Source organism: Alexandromys fortis, unplaced genomic scaffold (genome assembly GCF_014885135.2).
Source record: "Alexandromys fortis isolate MF-2015 unplaced genomic scaffold, M_Fortis_MF-2015_v1.1 scaffold_72, whole genome shotgun sequence".
Classification (NCBI taxonomy): Eukaryota; Metazoa; Chordata; class Mammalia; order Rodentia; family Cricetidae; genus Alexandromys; species Alexandromys fortis.
In genome coordinates, this window is record NW_026067969.1 from 4,880,717 (window position 1) to 4,900,092 (window position 19,376).

Genomic DNA, 19,376 nt, shown 5'->3' on the forward strand with positions numbered 1-19,376 from the left:
CGTTTCCTGTTTTGGTCTCACAGTATATATACTTTCTATCACACATAATCACATTTTGCTTATCTGCCTATATGTTTGTGGACACCTGGCTCCTTCCACACTTGACTATTGTGAATGAGGTTGCTATGAATATGGAAGTACAAACATCTCATTTAGATGCCACTTTCAATTTTGGGGGGGTTTATGCTGTTTATTATTATTGTTGTTGTTGTTATTATTTATTTATTTTTTTGAGACAGAGTTTCTCTGTGTAGTTTTGGAGCCTGTCCTGGAACTAGCTCTTGTAGACCAGGCTGGCCTCGAATGTACAGAGATCCGCCTGTCTCTGTCTCCCTGCTGGGATTAAAGGTGTGCACCATCCCCGCCCAGCTTCTCTATTTCTTTGTCATTCACCATCCAGCAAAAGGCGAGAACAACCTGACTCCCCACCCGGAGATCACACTTCGTGGCCAACCCTCTCATTTAGTCAGACGGGCGCTATTCTCCAAGGTGTACACTGGCGCTCCCAGGAGAGCCAGGCACGTCTCAAACTACACATCCCAGAACCCTCCCAGGACAACGTCATCAGAAAGTGCCACGCGCCGCTCAGGCTGCAGGTTCCCGAAAGCCGGCTGTGGTGGCTGCAACATGGCGGACGTGTTGAGCGTTGGGGTGAACCTGGAGGCGTTTTCACAGGCCATCAATGCCATCCAGGCGCTACGCTCCAGCGTGAGTAGGGTGTTCGACTGCCTTAAGGATGGCATGCGCAACAAGGAGACACTGGAGGGCCGCGAGAAGGCCTTCATCGCGCACTTCCAGGACAACTTGCATTCGGTCAACCGGGACCTCAAGTAGGTACTGGCTGAAGGAATCCGGGTCGAGGACCCTCCTGGCGCCTATCCCGCCGGGATCCCACGTCAGTCTTTCCAGACACGGGCTGCTCTTCCTTGTCGTGTTTCCACTGTCTATTTCGCTTGTCCCCAGGTCCCTACCAGCCTCTCAGGGACTCCTTGTCCCTCGTCCCGTCACCTAGTATTCGTTCTGTTGGCCATTTGGTTCTGGTTGTCTTCTGCCGTCCTCGGTCTCCTCTGTGGCGGTCGCATTCTGACGAGGAAACGTGCTCTTCGCAGGAACGTCCACTTCACTGATCTTACCAGTTTTCTTACCTGTAGGCCCCTGGGCACCATCATATCTGGCCAGACTACCCGTTAACGCTGTTGCTGGCTCAGTTTAGTACCGGTCGGTCCGACGAGCTCCAATTCCCATCCTCACCGCCGGAATTCATCAGTTCCACCTCACCACACTCTCGAACACTACCCCCTGTTACCTTTTTGCCTCTTCCCATTTCTCCACAGCATTTCACCTTCATTCCTTTTTTCAGCTCCATAACGGAGACCTAATCTCACATCTATCAACTAGGCAAATTCCTCATGCCTATCCTATTTTTAAGGAGGAAGGATTTATCTAGGTTCACAGTTTCAGGGGACTCAGCCCACTGCAGTGGAAAAGGCATAGGAGCATCTTAGCCCCTAATACTTCTTAATTTGTGGTCCTGGGGATTGATTACATATTTACTTTTGTTCTTATAAGACCCCTTCTTTTACTTCATTAGTGTGTTAAGAATTAACTGATCCGGGTGGTGGTGGCACACGCCTTTAATCCCAGCACTCGAGAGGCAGAGGCAGGCAGATCTCTGTGAGTTCGAGGCCAGCCTGGTCTACAGAAACAGTTCCAAGGCAGCCAGGGCTACACAGAGAAAATTAACTGAGAGGACATTTGTCAGATACCTGGTCCATAATAGCCCTACCCCCACCCCAGACAGGATTTCTTTGTATATCCTTAGCTGTCATATCCTCAAACTGGATCGTAGACCAGAACTCAAAGAGATCCACCCGCCTCTGCCCCCTGAGTGCTGGGATTAAAGGTGTGTGCAACCACGCCCAGCTTAGTAGGTATTTCTTGTTTGCCTGAACTTGTGTTCTTTTCTTGTCTTAGAAGGTTAGAATTTAAAGACTTCGACCTTCTATTTCTGAAATTGGCCTTAACTGGAGCAGCATTTGGTGAGCTAATCACTTAGAGTCTCTGGACAGATTGGGATTCCTTTCTCCCATCCCATGTTTCTCCACAGCGCCTGGTTCTTGCACATGACAGGCAAGTTCTTCACTACTCAGCTAAGCCCCAAGACTCCCCACATCCCCCAGTTTGGTCTGGCAGGATGGAGGAGGAAGTGGTAATGAAATAATGGGCACCTTTCCTCCCTATAGCCCATATCCCTTAGATTGCACATGTACACATTGTTGATTGCAGTGTCAGCAACAGGTCATTCCTGCCCTGCTTGAGGGTGACATCCCACCCCCACCCCATCACACACACTTCCATTTCCCTTTCGCCCTCTGGCTTTCTAGTGGGGGCTTTCTAGTGGGGGATTTCTGGTGGGTGGCTTTCTAGTGGCTTTTCACTGTAGAAACATTGGTGATGTTGACAGGAAGATGGTGGCAGATTGGTCTAGATTGGGTGCAGCATGGGAGTGGTTGACAGAGGCTTGTTGGCAGCTGGGCCACGTCCTCAGAATCCACTCATGGAGTGTGTGGTTTCCCTGTTAGCCCACTTTCCCAGGCTTCTCCCTAGTTCCCCTGCTAGACTGAAGTGCGTTTGTTTGACACAGCCCCTCGATGGTGTCTTCCCGTTCCCTTTGTTTATTTTATCTCTTCTTTGTTTTGCTAAAGCTTTGCCATCTGTGAAGCTTCGTGCACAAATCTATCCCACCGTGAAATGATAAATAATCATGATTTATTCAGGTACTTGCTGCTCTGCCAAATGGAGTGATCAGCGCGTGGGTCTGGAAATCCTGAATGAGAGGTAGTTTTATGTCACAGAGCAAGGTCCCAGACCGTCTGCTCCCCTCTCTAGATGGATCTGAGTTGTTAAACCCTGACTTCTGGGAAGCCTTCCGTTTCTCTGTCCCCATAGATTTGTTTCCCTTTGGAATGGCATGAGACACCTATATTTTGTTTTGTTTGTCTCACTGTGTAGCCCTGATTGGTCTGGAACTTGCTGTGTTGACCATGCTGGTCTCAAATTATCATGAATCCACGTGCCTCTGCCTCCCCAGTGCTGGGATTAAAGGTCTGGGCCTCCGTGACTGGTTTCCACTGTATGTTTGAAATGACAGCTCTCAGGCATTCTCTTGTTAGTCCCTAGTCTTTTTCTAACGCTCTTAAGAGACGGGGTGGCACCCAGCCTTGAGCAGTGTGCTCGGCTCTGATGGAGTGAAGTGGACTCGGGTTTATGTTGTGTCTCGTTTTACTTTTAGTGAACTGGAACGTCTGAGCAATCTGGTAGGCAAGCCATCCGAGAACCACCCTCTTCACAACAGCGGCTTGTTAAGCCTGGATCCTGTGCAGGACAAAACTCCACTCTACAGCCAACTTCTGCAAGCCTACAAATGGTCCAACAAGGTAAGGGGGCCGTAGACAGAGCCAAGAGAGCGAAGCCCAGTGTTTCTCCCAGAAGTGCCGAGCTTGAAAGCAAGTTCTCTTTGGCATCTCGGAATCTGCATGAGCTATAGAGTTGGAATTTTAGAGTTTTCTATAAGTGCTATGCCATCCCTTTGAAGCCTTTGGAGTTGATAATGATGTTCCTGTAGTTACATTTGGAAAGGGTTCCTAGATCAGAGGTACTTAGCCTGGAGCTTGGTGTGGAAAGCAGATTATGGAACCCTGGATGGTCCATGTAGTGTGGTGTGCTATGGTGTGTTACATACATTGTGTTGTGTTGGTACAGAAGGTGTGCTGTGGTGTGTGCCTGAGGAAGGTGCATCTTTCCTAGCTTTCCTCAGTTTACCAGGAGGCCTTGACTGTTAGAAGTTGAAAGACTGGCGATGGGAGGGCTTAGCTGCCCACATTTGTGCAGCCTCACATTGTCTTTTCTGTCACGGTGGAAGACTGTCTGGAGAGTGCTGTTGGTTAAAGGATGCTCCACTGTCTCCTACACACACCTGAACGTGTGCTACAGTGTGACTGTTGTCATGTGGTTGAGTGGGCAGGCCCATGGTGTGGCTCTCCAGAAAGCCTGAAGAGGAGAATTCAGCATTTGTCTAGAATAACAGGAACCACTGGACTTCCAAACCCTAAGCAGTTTGCTGGCCTGTGAGTTTCTTTTGTGTGTCTGCTGTGTGTGGTGTGTTTTCCTGCTGACGAGAAACTGGTGCATACTTGAGGGACAAGTTTGGAGACCTGTTGATTGTGAATGGTTATACTCCTCCAGGTCCACCCTTCGCCCTTCCTCTCCTGTGCGCTCCCTGTGTCTGGGAGACAGATGAGCCTTGATAGTCTTTCTGCTGTGTCATTTTTTTTTCCTTAGAATTTCTCTGGTGGGCTTATTTTAGTGTTTTCTTTGGAGTGAGCTGGAGATTCAGGAAGATGATTCTCTCTGGGGACTGAAAGAATTTTGACTCTGAATATATTGATTTGGCTTTTAAGACCTTTCCCCCAAATTCTGTGGTGCCAGGTGTAGAAACCTACCCTGGAGTCGGAGGAGACTTCGGCACATCAAAAATGATCAGTAAAATAAACGGTCAGGGAACTAACTCCGTTTCGAAGCTGAGCTCTTGAAGGTTAACATGTGCATGGCTGTGGCACTTAGGTGCTGCTTAGGGCTTGCTGGCTTTCGTTGCTCTGAGACTCTCCTAGTGGAGGAAGGATTGTCTAACAGCTGCAGAGTTCTGCATCCTTATGCCCAGAGATCTCCCAGTGACTGCTGGGCCCTGTGCGGTGGGTGCCTTGGAGAGGGTTAACTGGATCAGTGAGCGGGAGTCTCAGCTTGGCTCATCGGGGTGGTTTTCCTTGGTGTTGGAGAGTGCCATTTTCCTAAAAGAAGAGTGTGCTGGTCTGTCCTCATTATTGTAAGGAAGTACCTGAGGTGGACTAACTTTATAGAGGAGAGACGGTTATTTAGGCCTTGGTTTTAGAGATGCCAGGTCAGGTGCTGCCTTGGCTTGATTCTGAAGAGGATTTCATGGCAGAGAGTATCATAGCAGTAGGTGAACATGTAGGAAGGACAAAGCTCATTGCCAGACAGAAGGTCAGAGAGGCTGCTGTCCCAGGTTGACCTAGGGATAAGGACCTCTTAATAGGTTCCACCTCTTGGTTTTTCCATGCAGGGTCTCTTTGTAACTTTGGAGCCTGTTATGGAACTAGCTCTGTAGACCAGACTGGCTTTGAACTCACAGAGATCAGTCTGCCTCTGAGTGCTGGGATTAAAGGTGTGTGTCACCACTGCCCGCAGGTTCCAGCTCTTAACAGATCATCACTATGCTGAGGACAATCCCTCTCACCTGTGAAGCTTGGTGGGGAGGTGACAGCCCTCACTTAAATATACCCACCCAGAGCAGAAGGCACCAGACAGAAACAGTGGCAGTTGCTGGGGCCAGAACCCCTTGCTTTCTAGTCTGCCCTGTGGAAGCTTTCTGGTTTTCCTGGGGGGGGGGGGGTGTGTGCCTGGCCGATCAGCAGATGCATGGCTGGACTTGACTCCTAGAAAATCCAGTGTTTAGATGAGGAAGTCCTATTGCTGTGTTACATGGGCGGAGAGCCCGAGCAATGAGAGCTTTTTAGTGGGATCCTTTGGGCTGGGTGACACAGATGCCTAGTCTTTCATTGAAGTGATGGCAACTTAAGTTTGAACAATGCTACTTTCATAACTTAAGGAATCAGATTGGCTGTGAAAACAAGTCCTGGCCCTTGCCTTTGTCCTAAGGAGGGGAAAAATTTTATTAAGGAAATAAATATGTGTGTTTGAAATCTTTGCCTCAAGATGCTACAGGTTAAAATCTTATGGAAGCTTGTCATAGATTAAATCCTATAGTCACTGTTGAAGAGCTTTGGAGGCTTTAGGCGTGGACCTGATGCGCAGTGGTGATAGGCTTATAAAGCCACAGTATCCTCACTGGTCCCTATGTCACCAGCAGAAGAGTTCAACTTCCTGTGTTAGAGCAAGGCAAATTGAAGCCCCGGGAACCGGCCTTGTCATAGCTCCCAGCTGGACTACAGTTTGAGTTTGGTTGTTGTTTGTTTGCTTGCTTGCTTGTTTTCCCCTGAAACTTGATGGTTAAGTTTTCAACTTAGAAAATATTTCTCAGCAGGGCGGTGGTGGCGCACGCCTTTAATCCCAGCACTGGGAGGCAGAGGCAGGCGGATCTCTGTGAGTTCGAGACCAGCCTGGTCTACAAGAGCTAGTTCCAGGACAGGCTCCAAAACCACAGAGAAACCTTGTCTTGAAAAACCAAAAAGAAAAAAAAAAGAAAAAGAAAAAGAAAATATTTCTCCCCTTTGGCCACATCTTAGAAATTCATGTGATATTTTATTCATACTTTTTTTTAAAAATCCATTTAGTGTGCGTGCATTTCCATGGTTTAGCAAAAGTTAGGGAATACATTGTATGTGGGTCTTCAAACTTTCTTCCAGGGCAGACATTACTAATCAACTGTTGCATTCTTTGCTGCTCAAGCTCTTTGTGGATTGGCTCTGAACTGTACGAATGCTCTGTGGTTAGGCTGCAGGAGACTTGATTTCTGTAGCAGGACATGACTCAGGGAAAGATTTAGGATTATGAGAGCCATAAAACCAGAAAGGGATGAAGAAAGCCAGGGTGACCGCATGCATAGTTTTCCAAGAAACTAAAGAAATAGCCTTAGGAAAGAAACCAGTATTCTCATTTTCAGCTGTTGACATGCAAGAGGCCAATCATTAATTATGTGTTTTTCTTGCTTCTGTAAATGAGAAGAGATTTTAATTGCTAAAGCCTTCACCATTCATCATTTTATCCAAGGAATTTAAAGCAGTGTGTGCAGTAATGTGTGAAGGGAGGTGGGTATCTTGCCCATGTCAGCTTTCTGTGCTGTGCTGAGAATGGAAGGGCACGGGAAAAGGCTTGGACACCACCCATTACGTGGTGGGCTTCCTGTGCTGGTGGCCGTAGAAAGGTCTCATGCATGTCAATCACTGCTCATTTTCTTTGGAGGAATTTTCCTAATTTTTGTAAAGTCAGTTGGAATATTAATTACATGGTAGTTGGCATAATTGTTAGAATAACACATTCAGAGATTAATCTAATTTACGGAAATGGTGTCAAATCGCTGTGAACAGCACTTTCTCCATGCTGATTCGAGGAAAGAGCTGAGCTTCTGACTCCGATGCACCTATAGATAATTGTTCAGCAGAAGGGTGACAAGCTCTCTCCACTTGGGCAGAAAATAATTGGCATCAGCACTGTCCCTGCTGTAGTCAGTGTAGACTTTGTCACTTGTCATGCTCAGACATGAGAGACTGCACTTGTCCTGAAGGTCCCTTAATTTCAGGCATTGATGATTTTCACTTGTTTGTGGCAGAGACTGCTTTGTGTAAAACCCTCTGTGGTCCCAGTGGGCGTTCGATCCCAGCAACTCCTGTGCCTGAAGTTAGAAGGTCCACAGATGCTTAAGTCCCTCACATAAAATGATGCCATATTTGCATTTAACTGTATACATTGCCTTTTCTTTCTTTCTTTCTTTCTTTCTTTCTTTCTTTCTTTCTTTCTTTCTCTCTCTCTCTCTCTCTCTCTCTCTCTCTCTCTCTCTCTCTTTCTTTCTTTGCTTTTGGAGATGGGTTCTTGCTGTGTTGCTGAGGCATCTGCCAAGTGATCCTTCTCCGTCAGCCTCCTGAGTAGCTGGAATGTAAGCATGCACTACCATGCCCACCTTCTCCCGTGTGCGTCACATGGTCACTGGGTGACATGATACCCAGTACCATGCAGTTACTGTGTGGATGGCTGCTGCACGGTCTTTCCCAGACAGTAATGATAAGGAATAGCCTGTAGACGTTAAGTATAAGAGCAGTATTTTCCACTAGGAGTTGGTTGAGCCTGCAGATTCACCAACAAGAACTAGGGGAGGGCTCACAGCATTGGCATAGACGAACCCACCATGATTTTGCTTTTCCTCGGTGATAGCAAAGACTCCCAACTACTTGAGTTGGGAAAGACCAACAGAGCAAGATGCTGTTGCTGCCTCCCTCTCTCCTCCCCTCTTCATTCTACTTTTCTAACATCTTTAATGTTTGTTTGTTTATTTTTGGTTTTCTTGGTGTAATAGTCCTGGCTGTCCTGGAACTCACTTTGAACACTAATCTGGCCTCGAACTCAGAGATCCTCTGCCTTCCCAATGCTGGAATTAAAGGTGTTTTATTGCCACATCTGATTCAATGCTCTATTTATTTATTTGTTTGTTCGCTTTTTGTTTTTTGAGACAGGGTTTCTCTGTGTATCCCTGGCTGTAGAACTCACTCTGTAGACCAAGCTGGCCTCAAACTCAGAGATCTGCCTACCTCTGCCTCCCAAGAGCTGGGATTAAAAGTGTGTGCCACCACTGCATGGCCTAATGTTTTATTTTTAAAAGAAGGGTTTTAGGCTTGCTGCAGTGGTGCACACCTTTAATCCAGCATTTGAGGGGCAGATGCAGTTTAGGTCAGGAAAGGCTTTATTCTGCTTAGCTCTCTACTCACCTGTCTCTGAGGAGAGTTGAGGCAGGAACTTGAAGGCAGACCTGCTTACTATTCCACGCAGCAATTTCTCTGATCAAGGAACTCACCTTGTAGCCAACAAAGTACAGCAGGAACCATGGAGGATGTTGGTTCCTGGCTGACACCCATCCTAGCTTGTACTCAGCTAACTTTCCTTATATAATTCAGGATCACCTAGCTAGGGCTTGTGCTACCACAGTGGATGGGGCCTTCTTATGTGGGGGTCCCTGCAAGCATCAGTGCTAGCAGCGAAATGAACAATGAGAGGCAAGAAGGGAAACTTGGCTCAGCCTGGCTTAGTTGGTACTAGTTCAAACTTCTAGAGAATCTGACATGGTACAATTTTGGAAAAAAGGCTTCCTGGTATAATATAATCCCTTATGCACGAGGAGGCATAATTACATTGAAACTCAAAGTACATGTGACTATGAAGATGGGTTCTATAGCTTAAGAGCCTAGGGTCTGTGTGGCCTCTGTAGCATAGAGGTCAGCAGGCTATAAAGGACCTGTGACAGCTCCCCTAAGGATGAGTTCTGTTGACTGATAAAGCTAAAAATATAGGTCTAAGGAGGGAGGAGCTGGCATAAACATTCTGAGGCTTTGTGTCTGGTCTGGTGCTACAGATAGCAAAGATCATGTGGTCATTAACAATATCCACTCCCAACCTGTGTGGAAAATGGGTATTCATTTTTTCCTTTGGGGAAGACAACCCTATGTGATTAATATTCCTGGTTTCCATAGCTGTCTGTGGGTGCAAGGACCTTTGTGCTCTCAATACTCCTACAATCAAGACTGTCCCCTTCAGACCTTCCCATAGACCAGTCTGATCTGGACAAGTCCTCAGTTGAGACTCCCCTTTCAGATGACTCTAAGCTATGGAAATTGTTGAGGAACTAGGACACTGGTACAAACAGGTCCTTGTGTTTGCCTGACAGACACTTTACTGACTGAGCCATTTTCCTATCACTACCTATCAATAATTTCTGTTCTAGTGTCTTCCTTGCCAATAGACCAGGCCCCAACTATTTTCTGTGCGTATCTGACATGTTTAAGGGCACAAGTTCACACAGGTGATGATGGGATAACAGTTACCTAAATATTTGTTATTATGGTACCTGGTACTATTTTGGGAAAGGTGTTAGGTACCAGTATTACAGATGCTTTCTCCCAAACCTGGCCTCATGGCACCTACTGTCACATGCCCACCTGCTGGCAGACTGGAACAACTGGTATTGACTGTCTAGTTAGCCTCGGACCTACACCTCCCTATAGGAGGGGTTTCATGGGAGGCATCACAGACTGCATAGCAACACTACTGAACAGGAAACCGACATCCAAGCACCCTGCTGGCCCTCCACATGTCCTGAGCCTTGGACCTGTGCAGGCCTGGATGCAGGTTTTAGAGTCAGGCTGCCTGGGTTCTGATCCAGCTCTGTGCTCACCCAGTGCCTTGGCTAAGTGGTAAACTTCCTGACTGAAATGAGGCTAGAACTAGGGTTTGTATCATAGTGTTGGTGAAGTAGAGATAATGTCTTTAAAATGCATTGACTGTTGATGCTGGTATGTAGCTCAGTAGTAGATCGTCCAACTGTTTTAGCATATAAGAGGTCCTAGCTTTCATCAGATGGCAAAATAAAAGCCAAAACTGTCCTTAGCTAACTCCCACATAGTAAGTGTTGAATGAATGGTGACTGTGCACAGCACATGGTCGTGTGCACATGCATGTGCATCTGGGGTGTACAGTTGTGCGGCTGTGTGCGCTCAGGGCCTGAGCACCTTAGTTCACAGTCCTTTACCTCAGAGTGTGAGACTAACCTTCCTGGTTTTCTCCTTAGCTTTCTAAGGTGGGCATGTTTCAGAGAGATGATTAGGAGGTCTAAGTGATAAGGTAGGGCTGATGGTACTGAATACATAAGCAGCAATGAGGAGAGACTCCCAGGATGCTCTGGCCTCTCTATCCCTGTCATTGTCACCAGATCTCCCACCATTATGTTTGTATTGTCTCCGGAAGGTCTTCAAAGTACCTGAGCAAGAGTAGCAACTCATCACACATGAGGGTAAGTTAGTATGAGGGTCAGGTCTTTCCTTCTAAAACCTGGGGTGTGGAGTGAGGCATTGGGAGTTTGGTGAAGGGTTGTTAATTGTGAGGCAAACTGGTATGGAGGACTTCCTTAGAAGAAGCCACAGAGAGGGATGAGAAGGCCACAGAGGAGACAGAAAGAGCCCAGTCGAGCAGACCCCAGTGTCCAAACCATAGAAGATTCACCTGGAAGTTCAGGAAGACCTCTGCCATGAAGTTTAGAATTGTGATCACTCCCATGGTCCTCTGCTGCAGGGGATGCTGTGTGCCTGCCTACTGCTGTAGGAACAGGTTGAACACAAAGACCAATTTGGAAAGAAGCATTTGGATTATTCCCAGTTAGTCACTGGCATTATGATCAAGTGAGTTTTGTGCCCTTCTGGGCAGCTACTGGTTCAGAGTTGTCACCAGGGTAGAGTAACCCATTGTGGTGACTAGATGGTGAGCGGTCCCATGGCTCCTGTGCCATCTGATGCAGGTGGGCTTCCATGGGCTGACTGAGGGGTTGGGCTGGTTGTGCTTAGAAGGCCATTTCTGCTCTGACCCTGAAAGGCCCAGTGGCAATATTGATGCCTGCCTGTGTGTAGGGCGGAACGCTTCATGGGGCTGGAGAGGACCTCTCCCCGCTCTTCTCTTCTGAAGCACGGGAGCTGCCGTCCATGCTCCAAGCAAGTGGCAGAGCAGGGCAGCCTTGAGGGCTCAGTGGAAAATTACCTTGCAAAGCTTCTCCAGAGCCTTGGCTCTTGCAGTGCGCCCGTATAAATGCTAATGAGAGTCAGGTGATGCCCCATAACGGAAATGGTTTCTAGCCCAAGGCTTCAGGCCAGTCCACATCTCAATGTTCTTATTAGTTGTGGTTTGTGAAAATGGTCACCTTATTGTTTCTGTGACCCAGAGCTGGCCTATCCGTGGGCAGCTGCAGCTCTGTAACAGACCTGTGGCTTTCTTTTCTTTACTCCCCCTCCGCACCTTTGTTTCTGCAGTGCTAGGGATGGAACCTGGGGCCTTATGCACTCTCTGCAAGCACTCTGCCTTGAGCTGTTCCTCCAGCTTTGCTAGCCTTTGCAGGACTGAAGGGGTGTGCAGTTTATATATAGCCCAGAGCCTTTTGTAGATTGTTCCTTTCCTGCACTGTCCATGTCATTTCTCCTCAGCCTCGGTGTAGTGGGTGGGAGGGAGGCATGTCATTGTGTAGACAGGGAATTGGGGTTGTCTCTTGTTCCCGTCTCTTCCTGGTGGGCAGGCTGGAGCAGAGCCGTAAGATAGTGCTTCTTCTCATTGCTCTGCTCTTTCTGGGCCATCTCATTAGCACCGCAGTTCACGCATCACCCAACCACCGCGCCTACCTCTTCAAGCCTAGACTCCCCTGAGATTGTTCCTGTCTATCACAGTGCCCACAAGAAAGACACTTGTCCTTTGCCACTCTGGGACTCACAGACATGCAGTCCAGATGGAAAGTCTTGCTCCACTGCCAGCCCTGCTCCTCATGGTGGGACCTAGCATTATGGACAGGCCCTGCATTAGCATGAGTGCTGGAGCTTTCACATCCACCAACAGCTCTTGTGGCCATCTTGTACCATCCTGTCCACCCTCTCCTCAGGCTGCTGCTAAGGGCCGTGCTCAGCTGCTGTCTCTGGCATCTCCTCTCTAGTGAACTTGTGTGCTCCAGATTTCACGGCACGGTATCTGTCACTCTCCAGTGATCCCTAGGAATGATTCCAGCCCCGTTGTTGGTATAAAAGCATTCTAGCAACAGTGCGCACGAAGCTTAGTGGTACCCAGCCTCAGTTTCTGAGAAATGGTCCTGGCAGTCCTGCCTGTGAGAGTCACTCTGATGGTGACTTGAGTGTGGCACAGGTGAGTCGGCTTCCGTCTGTGGTCTCCAGGTGACTCACGTTACTTCCCACTTGCCCTCCTCAGTCCTTTCCATCTCCTCTTCCTGTAGAAACAAAAGAAAATTTCAACATACACAGAAATAAGAATTACATAACTCTTGTCATAGCTGCAGCTGACAACTTGACATACCCGGAAGGGAAGAGGGAACTTTAACTGAAGAATTGCCTCCACCAGATTGGCCTGTGGGCATGTCTATGGTACATTTTTTTGGACTAATAATTGATGTAGGAGGGCCTAGTCTACTGTGGGCAGTGTCATTTCTAGGCAGGTGGGCCTGGTCTATATAAGAAAGATAGTTGAAGCTGGGCATGGTGGCTTACGCCTTTAATCCCAGCACTTGGAAGGCAGAGACAGATGGAGCTCTGAGTTCTAGGTCACCTTGGTCTGCAAAGTGAGTTCAGCGACAGCCACATCTGCACGGAGAAGAACTGTCTTTTTTAAAAAAAAACAAACAACAGCAACAACAAACAAAGACAATTGAGGAGGCCAGAGGGAGCATGCCAGGAAGCAGCCTTTCTCTGTTGTTTCTGCTTCTGGTTCCTGCCTTGAGTTCCTGTCCCAACTTCCCTAGATGAGGGACTTAACCTGTAAGTCAAATTAAACTCCCCCTCCTCCCCGTTGCTTTTACTTTGTGTTTTAGCACAGCAGCAGAAAAGCAGACGAGGACATTTGGTAACCGAGTTTGATAATTCAGAACATTTTACAGTCTTGCTTCATTCACCCTGCCCTGAACGCTTTTCTTTTTGGTGAAGGGGTAGGGCTGGTCAGGTCACACTGTGGGCCTGGGCTGGCACAGCTTCATAATTCTCCTGCCTTTGTCTTCTGGGTGTTAGCATTACTAGCGTGCACTTGCCCCCTCCCAGCAGGACCAGAGTGCTTTAAAGCAAGACCCAGACACGGTGTCATTTAGTGTGTGCATTCTTCATTGTTCTGCTTTGGCTTCCCACTCACCGATGCTCTTTTGCGGATTTGATCTTATAGAACGAATTGCAGTCTCCCAACGGCCTCTGCACATGCTCTTCCATCTCCCGTCTCGTTTCTTTGTGGAAAAGTCTTGGTCACTTAGGGCTCGTCTTTCTGTTCCTTGTTTTCTGAAAGCCTGCAGTGTGTCCAGCTAGGTGTCCCATTGTCACTTTTACCTCACTCTTCCTGCTTAACTTCCTGTCTGCCCCAAGCCTGCTCCTACTTCGGGCAGTTACTGAAGCCTGTAGGGTCTTAGTGTACTGGACACAAGACTGATCTCCAGAGTGGTTCTGATCTTTCTGATCTTTTGTGTTGATTTTCAGTGCCTCATGAGAACTGTGTATGGATGGCATCTCCAACTCAGGGCAGGGCACACAATGGGATTTCAAAGAAGTTATTGCTGTTGACTTGCTCTGTGTCCTCCTCTCTGCCCTTTAGATTTTGTCTTCCCCTCGTCTTGGCCTTCCGCAGATTTCCTCGTGCTCATTAGAGGACCGTGGGAGGAGGTATGGATGTGGAAACAAGCGCCTTCTCTCTCCACCTCTCTCACAGCCATGCCTGCTCTTGGGGCTCCTCGGGGCTGAGGTCAGGATTCTGCCAGATTGGGGAGATGAAGTGCTCATCTACTTTGCCTCTTGCCTGCTGCACTGTCCTTTGGCTCCAGGACTTGCTCTCGGCCTTTCTGCCAGTGTGGGCGTTCCCTTGCTGCAGTCCCTCATTTGTTTGGGAGATGCAGCTCACTGCAGTTCCTTGGGATGGGGAGGCTTGTTGCTGGGGTTAGTTCGTGCTGGCCAGGTCCGGCCTAGGCCTCTTCTTGCTGACTTAAAAGGGACTGGAGCTCCCCGATCTCTTGGCTCAACTAGCAGGTTCTGGCAAACCAGAACTTCTGCTGTCTCCCCCATCCTCAGACTTGATTGTGTAGCCACAGTTGTTCCAGCCCTGTGAGCTGGAGGTGCTTTCTCAAATGGCCAGAGTTATTTGTTGCCCTCTGAGGAAGCTGAAGCCATGACCGTGCTCTGCTGCCTGCCAGCCCCTGCCTGGGGTGCCTGGTGGATTCGTGTGTAACCCTCCTCTGTCCTGTAGAGGCAAGCAGAGATAGTCTCTTCTGTCACTGTCCTTTGACCTTTATGTGGCTGCACTGATCACACTGTATTAAGGCTTGTCCAGTCGTGCCCCCTTTTTTACAGGATTGGAACTGTGGGTTCCTTTGGATACCTAGTATCTGGTAGACACTTGGTGACCGAGACTCACCCTGCTGTATTTTCAAGAAAACTCAAGGGCTATGCCTCTTCAGCTGAGCATGAGACCCCAAGGGCTCAGCAATCAGCTAGGCCACGGTACCTCTTCCCAGTTAGGATGGTGAGAGCAACGGTCCAGACACATGACAAAGTAGAGAGACTCATCAGTGACGGTTGTGATCCTTTACCAGCCAGGCCAAGACCCAGCCCAGGTGTGGGTGTGGTCAGAGAGTCCCTTGGCTGTCGTGGGCAGAACAGCCCTAGGCCCCTCCTCGTTAGAGAGGCAGCTGCTGATACATTAAGTTGGGGGTCTGCGCAAGCAACTGACTGGTTCTGGGACTCTTCATGAAGGAGAATTGGATTGCCCAATACCTACAGCTAACCTCCCGACATGAGATGGAGCACCAGTGAATGACTGCCAGGCAAGTGCCAAAGCCTCTTGTCTTCCTTTTCAACAAGAATCACAGTATTCTGAGCTGACGCCGCCAGTCGCTCTTCTCCCATACACGCCCACCTGTGAGTTCTAGGTTAGAGTGACATTGCTTCATTTGCTGTTTCCAGTCAGTAGGCTTCTCAGACGTTGGTCATCTGTCAGTGGTGCCACTCCCGCCACCTGGAGTGTTCTGAGCTCAACTCCCCAGTGCCTGTGTATTGTTAGAATCAGTGTGGTGAGAGTGTGCAGGCTTGCCTGTGCTCGAACAGCTGTGTGAGAAAGAGCCCGCACTTGTACTGAGTCATAATCGGTTCCTAACTGAGGGCAGAACACTCTTTGCTAAGACGTACCTGACCTGCCCGTTGCAGATGAACTGGGCACTACTGTTGAGGCACCTGCTGTGCGGGCATTGCTCTGGACATGGTGAATGAGGGCTATACGTATCCCCACCTGGGGCTGAGCACTCTTAACGAAGGAGAGTGCAGTGCCCCAAACCCCTGGTTTTATTTATGACTCTGGCCTCACTGTTGGTCTCTCTCCACATCTTTTCTTTAGCCAGGAGCTTTAAATGGCTCAGCATACTGTTCCCGATTGTCATAGAGAGACGTAATTCACAGAGGATAGCTGAACATTGTTGGAACACAAAGGCACATTTGTCTTGCTGTCTGGGTATCTTATATTATCTTGTTCGTATAGTTGGCTGCATTTTAATTCTGCCCCTGAATAATATAGACGTAGCTCTCTAGTGCTGTCTTGTACACTGGCTTATTGGTCTTTGGCATATGACTAGTTAGCTCTTAGCCTGTGCCAGCCCAAAGCTGCGCTTGTTTTAAGGGGTTCTCATTGATTTCAAGAGAGCACTAAATGTATGTCTTCTGTGTCCAGAGGGAGAAAGTCACATGATCAACCTTAGGATGCCGTTAAAGTTGCTTTTCTCACTGTGACGAAACACCTAACAAAGCCAACTCAAGGGTGAGTTTATTTGCCCACACAGTTGGTGTGTGTAGTCCACCGTGGTGGAGAAGGCTGCAGCAGTGGCGAGGTAGCTGCTCACATTGTACCTACAGTCAGGAAGCAGGGAGAGAGGAGTGCGATGCTCCGCACGTCTCCATTCTGTTCAGTCAGGACCTCAACCTGCAGAGTGTTCCCGCAGACACGAGGTGAGTCACACCTGGTCAGGTTGACAGATAAACCATCACACATACTAAGTTTCCTGTACTTTAAACCTGGCTTTAAGCCTGGCCAAGTTGTTTTAACTTCCCCCAACTTCATGGCATGGGCTGGTGACACCATAGCAAACAGTGCTACATACTTCTCATGTCTGCAGGAGAGGCCCTCCAAGGCCTAGTGGAACTGAGTCGTAGAGTTGAATGTCTGTGCTACCCTAAGGAAGTGCTTGCCATGCCTGTGACTACCTTTCCTGTACTTGGAGGTGGTGCGACCATAGTGTGGAATTCTGGTTCCTTAGTCAATTTATTGGTGGGAGATTCATTCTTTGTAGAAGATCTTAGAAACTTCAGCCCCCACCCCCCACCCCCCATTAATCTAAGAGCTTTTGCCTTCTTACCTAAAGCCTTTACAACTTTTCTTTGGCGTGTCCGGATCACCAGCATCACTGATCTTGTGCTTTGCTCTGTTATTAAGTAAGTACAGCAGTCACCCCATAACCACGGCAGCCGCTGAGGTGCTCACGGCAGGTAGCGCATACAGTGCGGACACTGGGTCAAAGGATGGTTTCCATCCTGAGGGGAGTGGCCAAGGTTTTACTGCAGTTCTCTGTTAGTTATGTTTCAGTGGCTGTAATGAAACACCATGACCTGTTCTGTGATGTTTTATACTCTTGCTTTTTGAGGGGCCTACCACCCAGATCCCAAATAAATCACCACAAAGGCTTATTCTTAGTTTTGAATGCCCGACCTTAGCTTGGCTTTAAATTATCCTGACTACCTTCTGCTTCTGGGCTTTTATCTTTCTCTGTTTCTGTATACCTTTCTTTACTTCTTTCCCTGTGGCTTGCTATGTAGCTGGGTGACTGGCCCCTGATGTCTTCCTGTCCTTCTTTTGTTGCTCCTCCTCTTCCTCCTTTCTCCTTCTGTTTATAGCCAGCCCGGCCTATCCTTGCTCCTGCCTTGCTATTGACCATTCAGTTCTTTATTAGGACCATTAGGTGTTTTAGACAGGCAAAGTAACATAGCTTCACAGAGTTAAACAAATGCAGCGTAAAAAAAAAATCACACACCTAAAAATAATATTACCAATAATGACCTAGTCAACTTCTGAAAGAAAGCATTTAATTGAGCTTATGGTTTTAGAGGGGTAAAGCCAGTGATGGCAGAGTGAAGGCACAGAGGCAGAAATAGCTGAGAGCTCACATCTTGATCTGTACGCAGGAAGCAGAGCGAACACGCTGGGAATGGCGTTAGTCTTTTGAAACCTCAATTCCTGTATCCAGTGACACTGCCTCCAACAAGGCTACACCTCCTAATCCTCCCCAAACAGTTTCACTTACTGGGGACCAAACATTCAAACATGAGCTTATGGGGCGTTCTCCTTCATACCACCACAACCATTTTTACTGAGAATAGCATGTAACTTAAAGCTTATAATTTATTTCTAGAATTTTCTATGTAACATTTCCAGTCTGTGACTACTGATTGTGGATAACTGAGACTATGGGGAGCCGAGCTGTAGTTGTGGGGATGATTCTTTTCATCTGAGTCAGTTCAGACCTTCAGATGCTGAGTCGTGAAGATTCATTTTGCTCATGTGTACATTGGCCTTCCATCCCTAGTTCAACACCCCACCTGGGGTCTCCATTACTGATATAGCACCCATCTGGTGCTCCATCCAGTCATCCAGCTGTGGGAGGTTTGCTTGTCTCACCATTTGGGTGTGGTGTGGTGTGGTGTGTTTGTGTGTATGCGCACGCACATTCTTGTATCTATACACACGTGCCTCTGTGTGGATGCCAGGGGACAACCTCGGAAGTAGTTTCTCAGGCACTATTCACTTTTTTTTAATCAGGTTTTCCCACAGGTGGGCTGGTAAGCCCCAGGGATCTTCTCCAGGTCCGGGATCACAAGTGCGTGCCTCTGTGCCTGGCTTTTAAAATGTGGGTTCTAGGGATGAAGCAGGTTTTCGTGCTGCTAAGCGCTTTACCAACTGAGCCATCGCCTCTGCCCTGCCTTCCCATTTAAAATCACATTTTATAATTCAGCCTGCTTCCCTGAATTGAATGTATCCATTCAAGCCAGTGTGTTGTTCACAGCTTCTGTGATGAGCTGGGGCCACCTGAGCATCCAGAGAAACTATATTCTCATTCTCCAGTGAAGAGAAAGCAAGTAGGCCAGCATCCAAGGATTTTGTGTGAAGAGGGAGAAGTGCGTTTTCCTGTTTAAAATACTGTCTTTACGCACATGGTAGGTCTAAAGAGACTTTCTTTTCTAGGAGGGAATGCACCTAGCACCGGACAGGCATGTCATAGTCACTCAGTAGGTCTTTCACTGCCCTGAGCTGTCTTCCCTGTGCCATATCCCTTAGGTGACCCCGAGGCTCAGGTGGGTGTCTGTGATACTTTTTGGTTGCTGTGATGGCATGACCAAGGCAGTTTACAGAAGGAAGGATTTATGTGGGGCTTCCAGAGGGTTGTGATCCAGGATGGTGGCTTGAAGTCATGGTGGCAGGCAACTGGAGCAGCAGCTGAGAGCTTGCATCTAGGATTGCAAACAGGAATCAGAGAGGGCTAATTTGGAATGGCTCAAGTCTTTTGGAACTCTAAAGCCTGCTCCATTGCTTACTTCTAGCAAGGCCACAGCCACCACAGGTGACCAAGTATTAAAATGCCTGAGACTATGGGGGGCATCTCATTTAAACGACCGTAGTGGGATAACAAAATTAAAAACAACAACAACAAAAGCAACCTAAAGAGCCAGCAGTGAATTGTGGAGACTACCGCTTTCTGCCCTTGCTCAAACAGAGCAGCTGGGTTGGCTCTAATCATCTGGGTGCACTCAGACATTGAGACTGTAATGTGTTTTCCTATCCTCAGACAGGTAACCACATCATCCTGCTGGCAGTTCACAGGAATCCTTGACCAAAACACTGTACTCAGGGATCTCTGCAGATGAAGCCGGGATGTAGTAATTTCCTAGCTAGGTGTCTAGTGTGCCTTCCCTGTTATGTCCTCTCCAAGTCAAGAAGCATCGTTCCCAGTCACTCAGCTGTAGTGGGCA

At 48.0% G+C, this 19,376-nt stretch overlaps 1 protein-coding gene across 1 annotated transcript in view; it reads left to right on the plus strand.

Annotated features, from left to right (window-relative positions):
• Positions 1-586: 586 nt before the first annotated feature.
• Med27 (mediator complex subunit 27) overlaps positions 587-19,376 on the plus strand; it is a 182,281-nt gene continuing 163,491 nt past the window's right edge. Inside the window, exons 1-2 of the mRNA XM_050155136.1 lie at positions 587-830; positions 3,293-3,437. Coding sequence (XP_050011093.1) covers positions 628-830; positions 3,293-3,437 — 348 coding nt within the window. The 5' untranslated portion in view covers positions 587-627. The remainder of the gene's footprint in view (positions 831-3,292; positions 3,438-19,376) is intronic.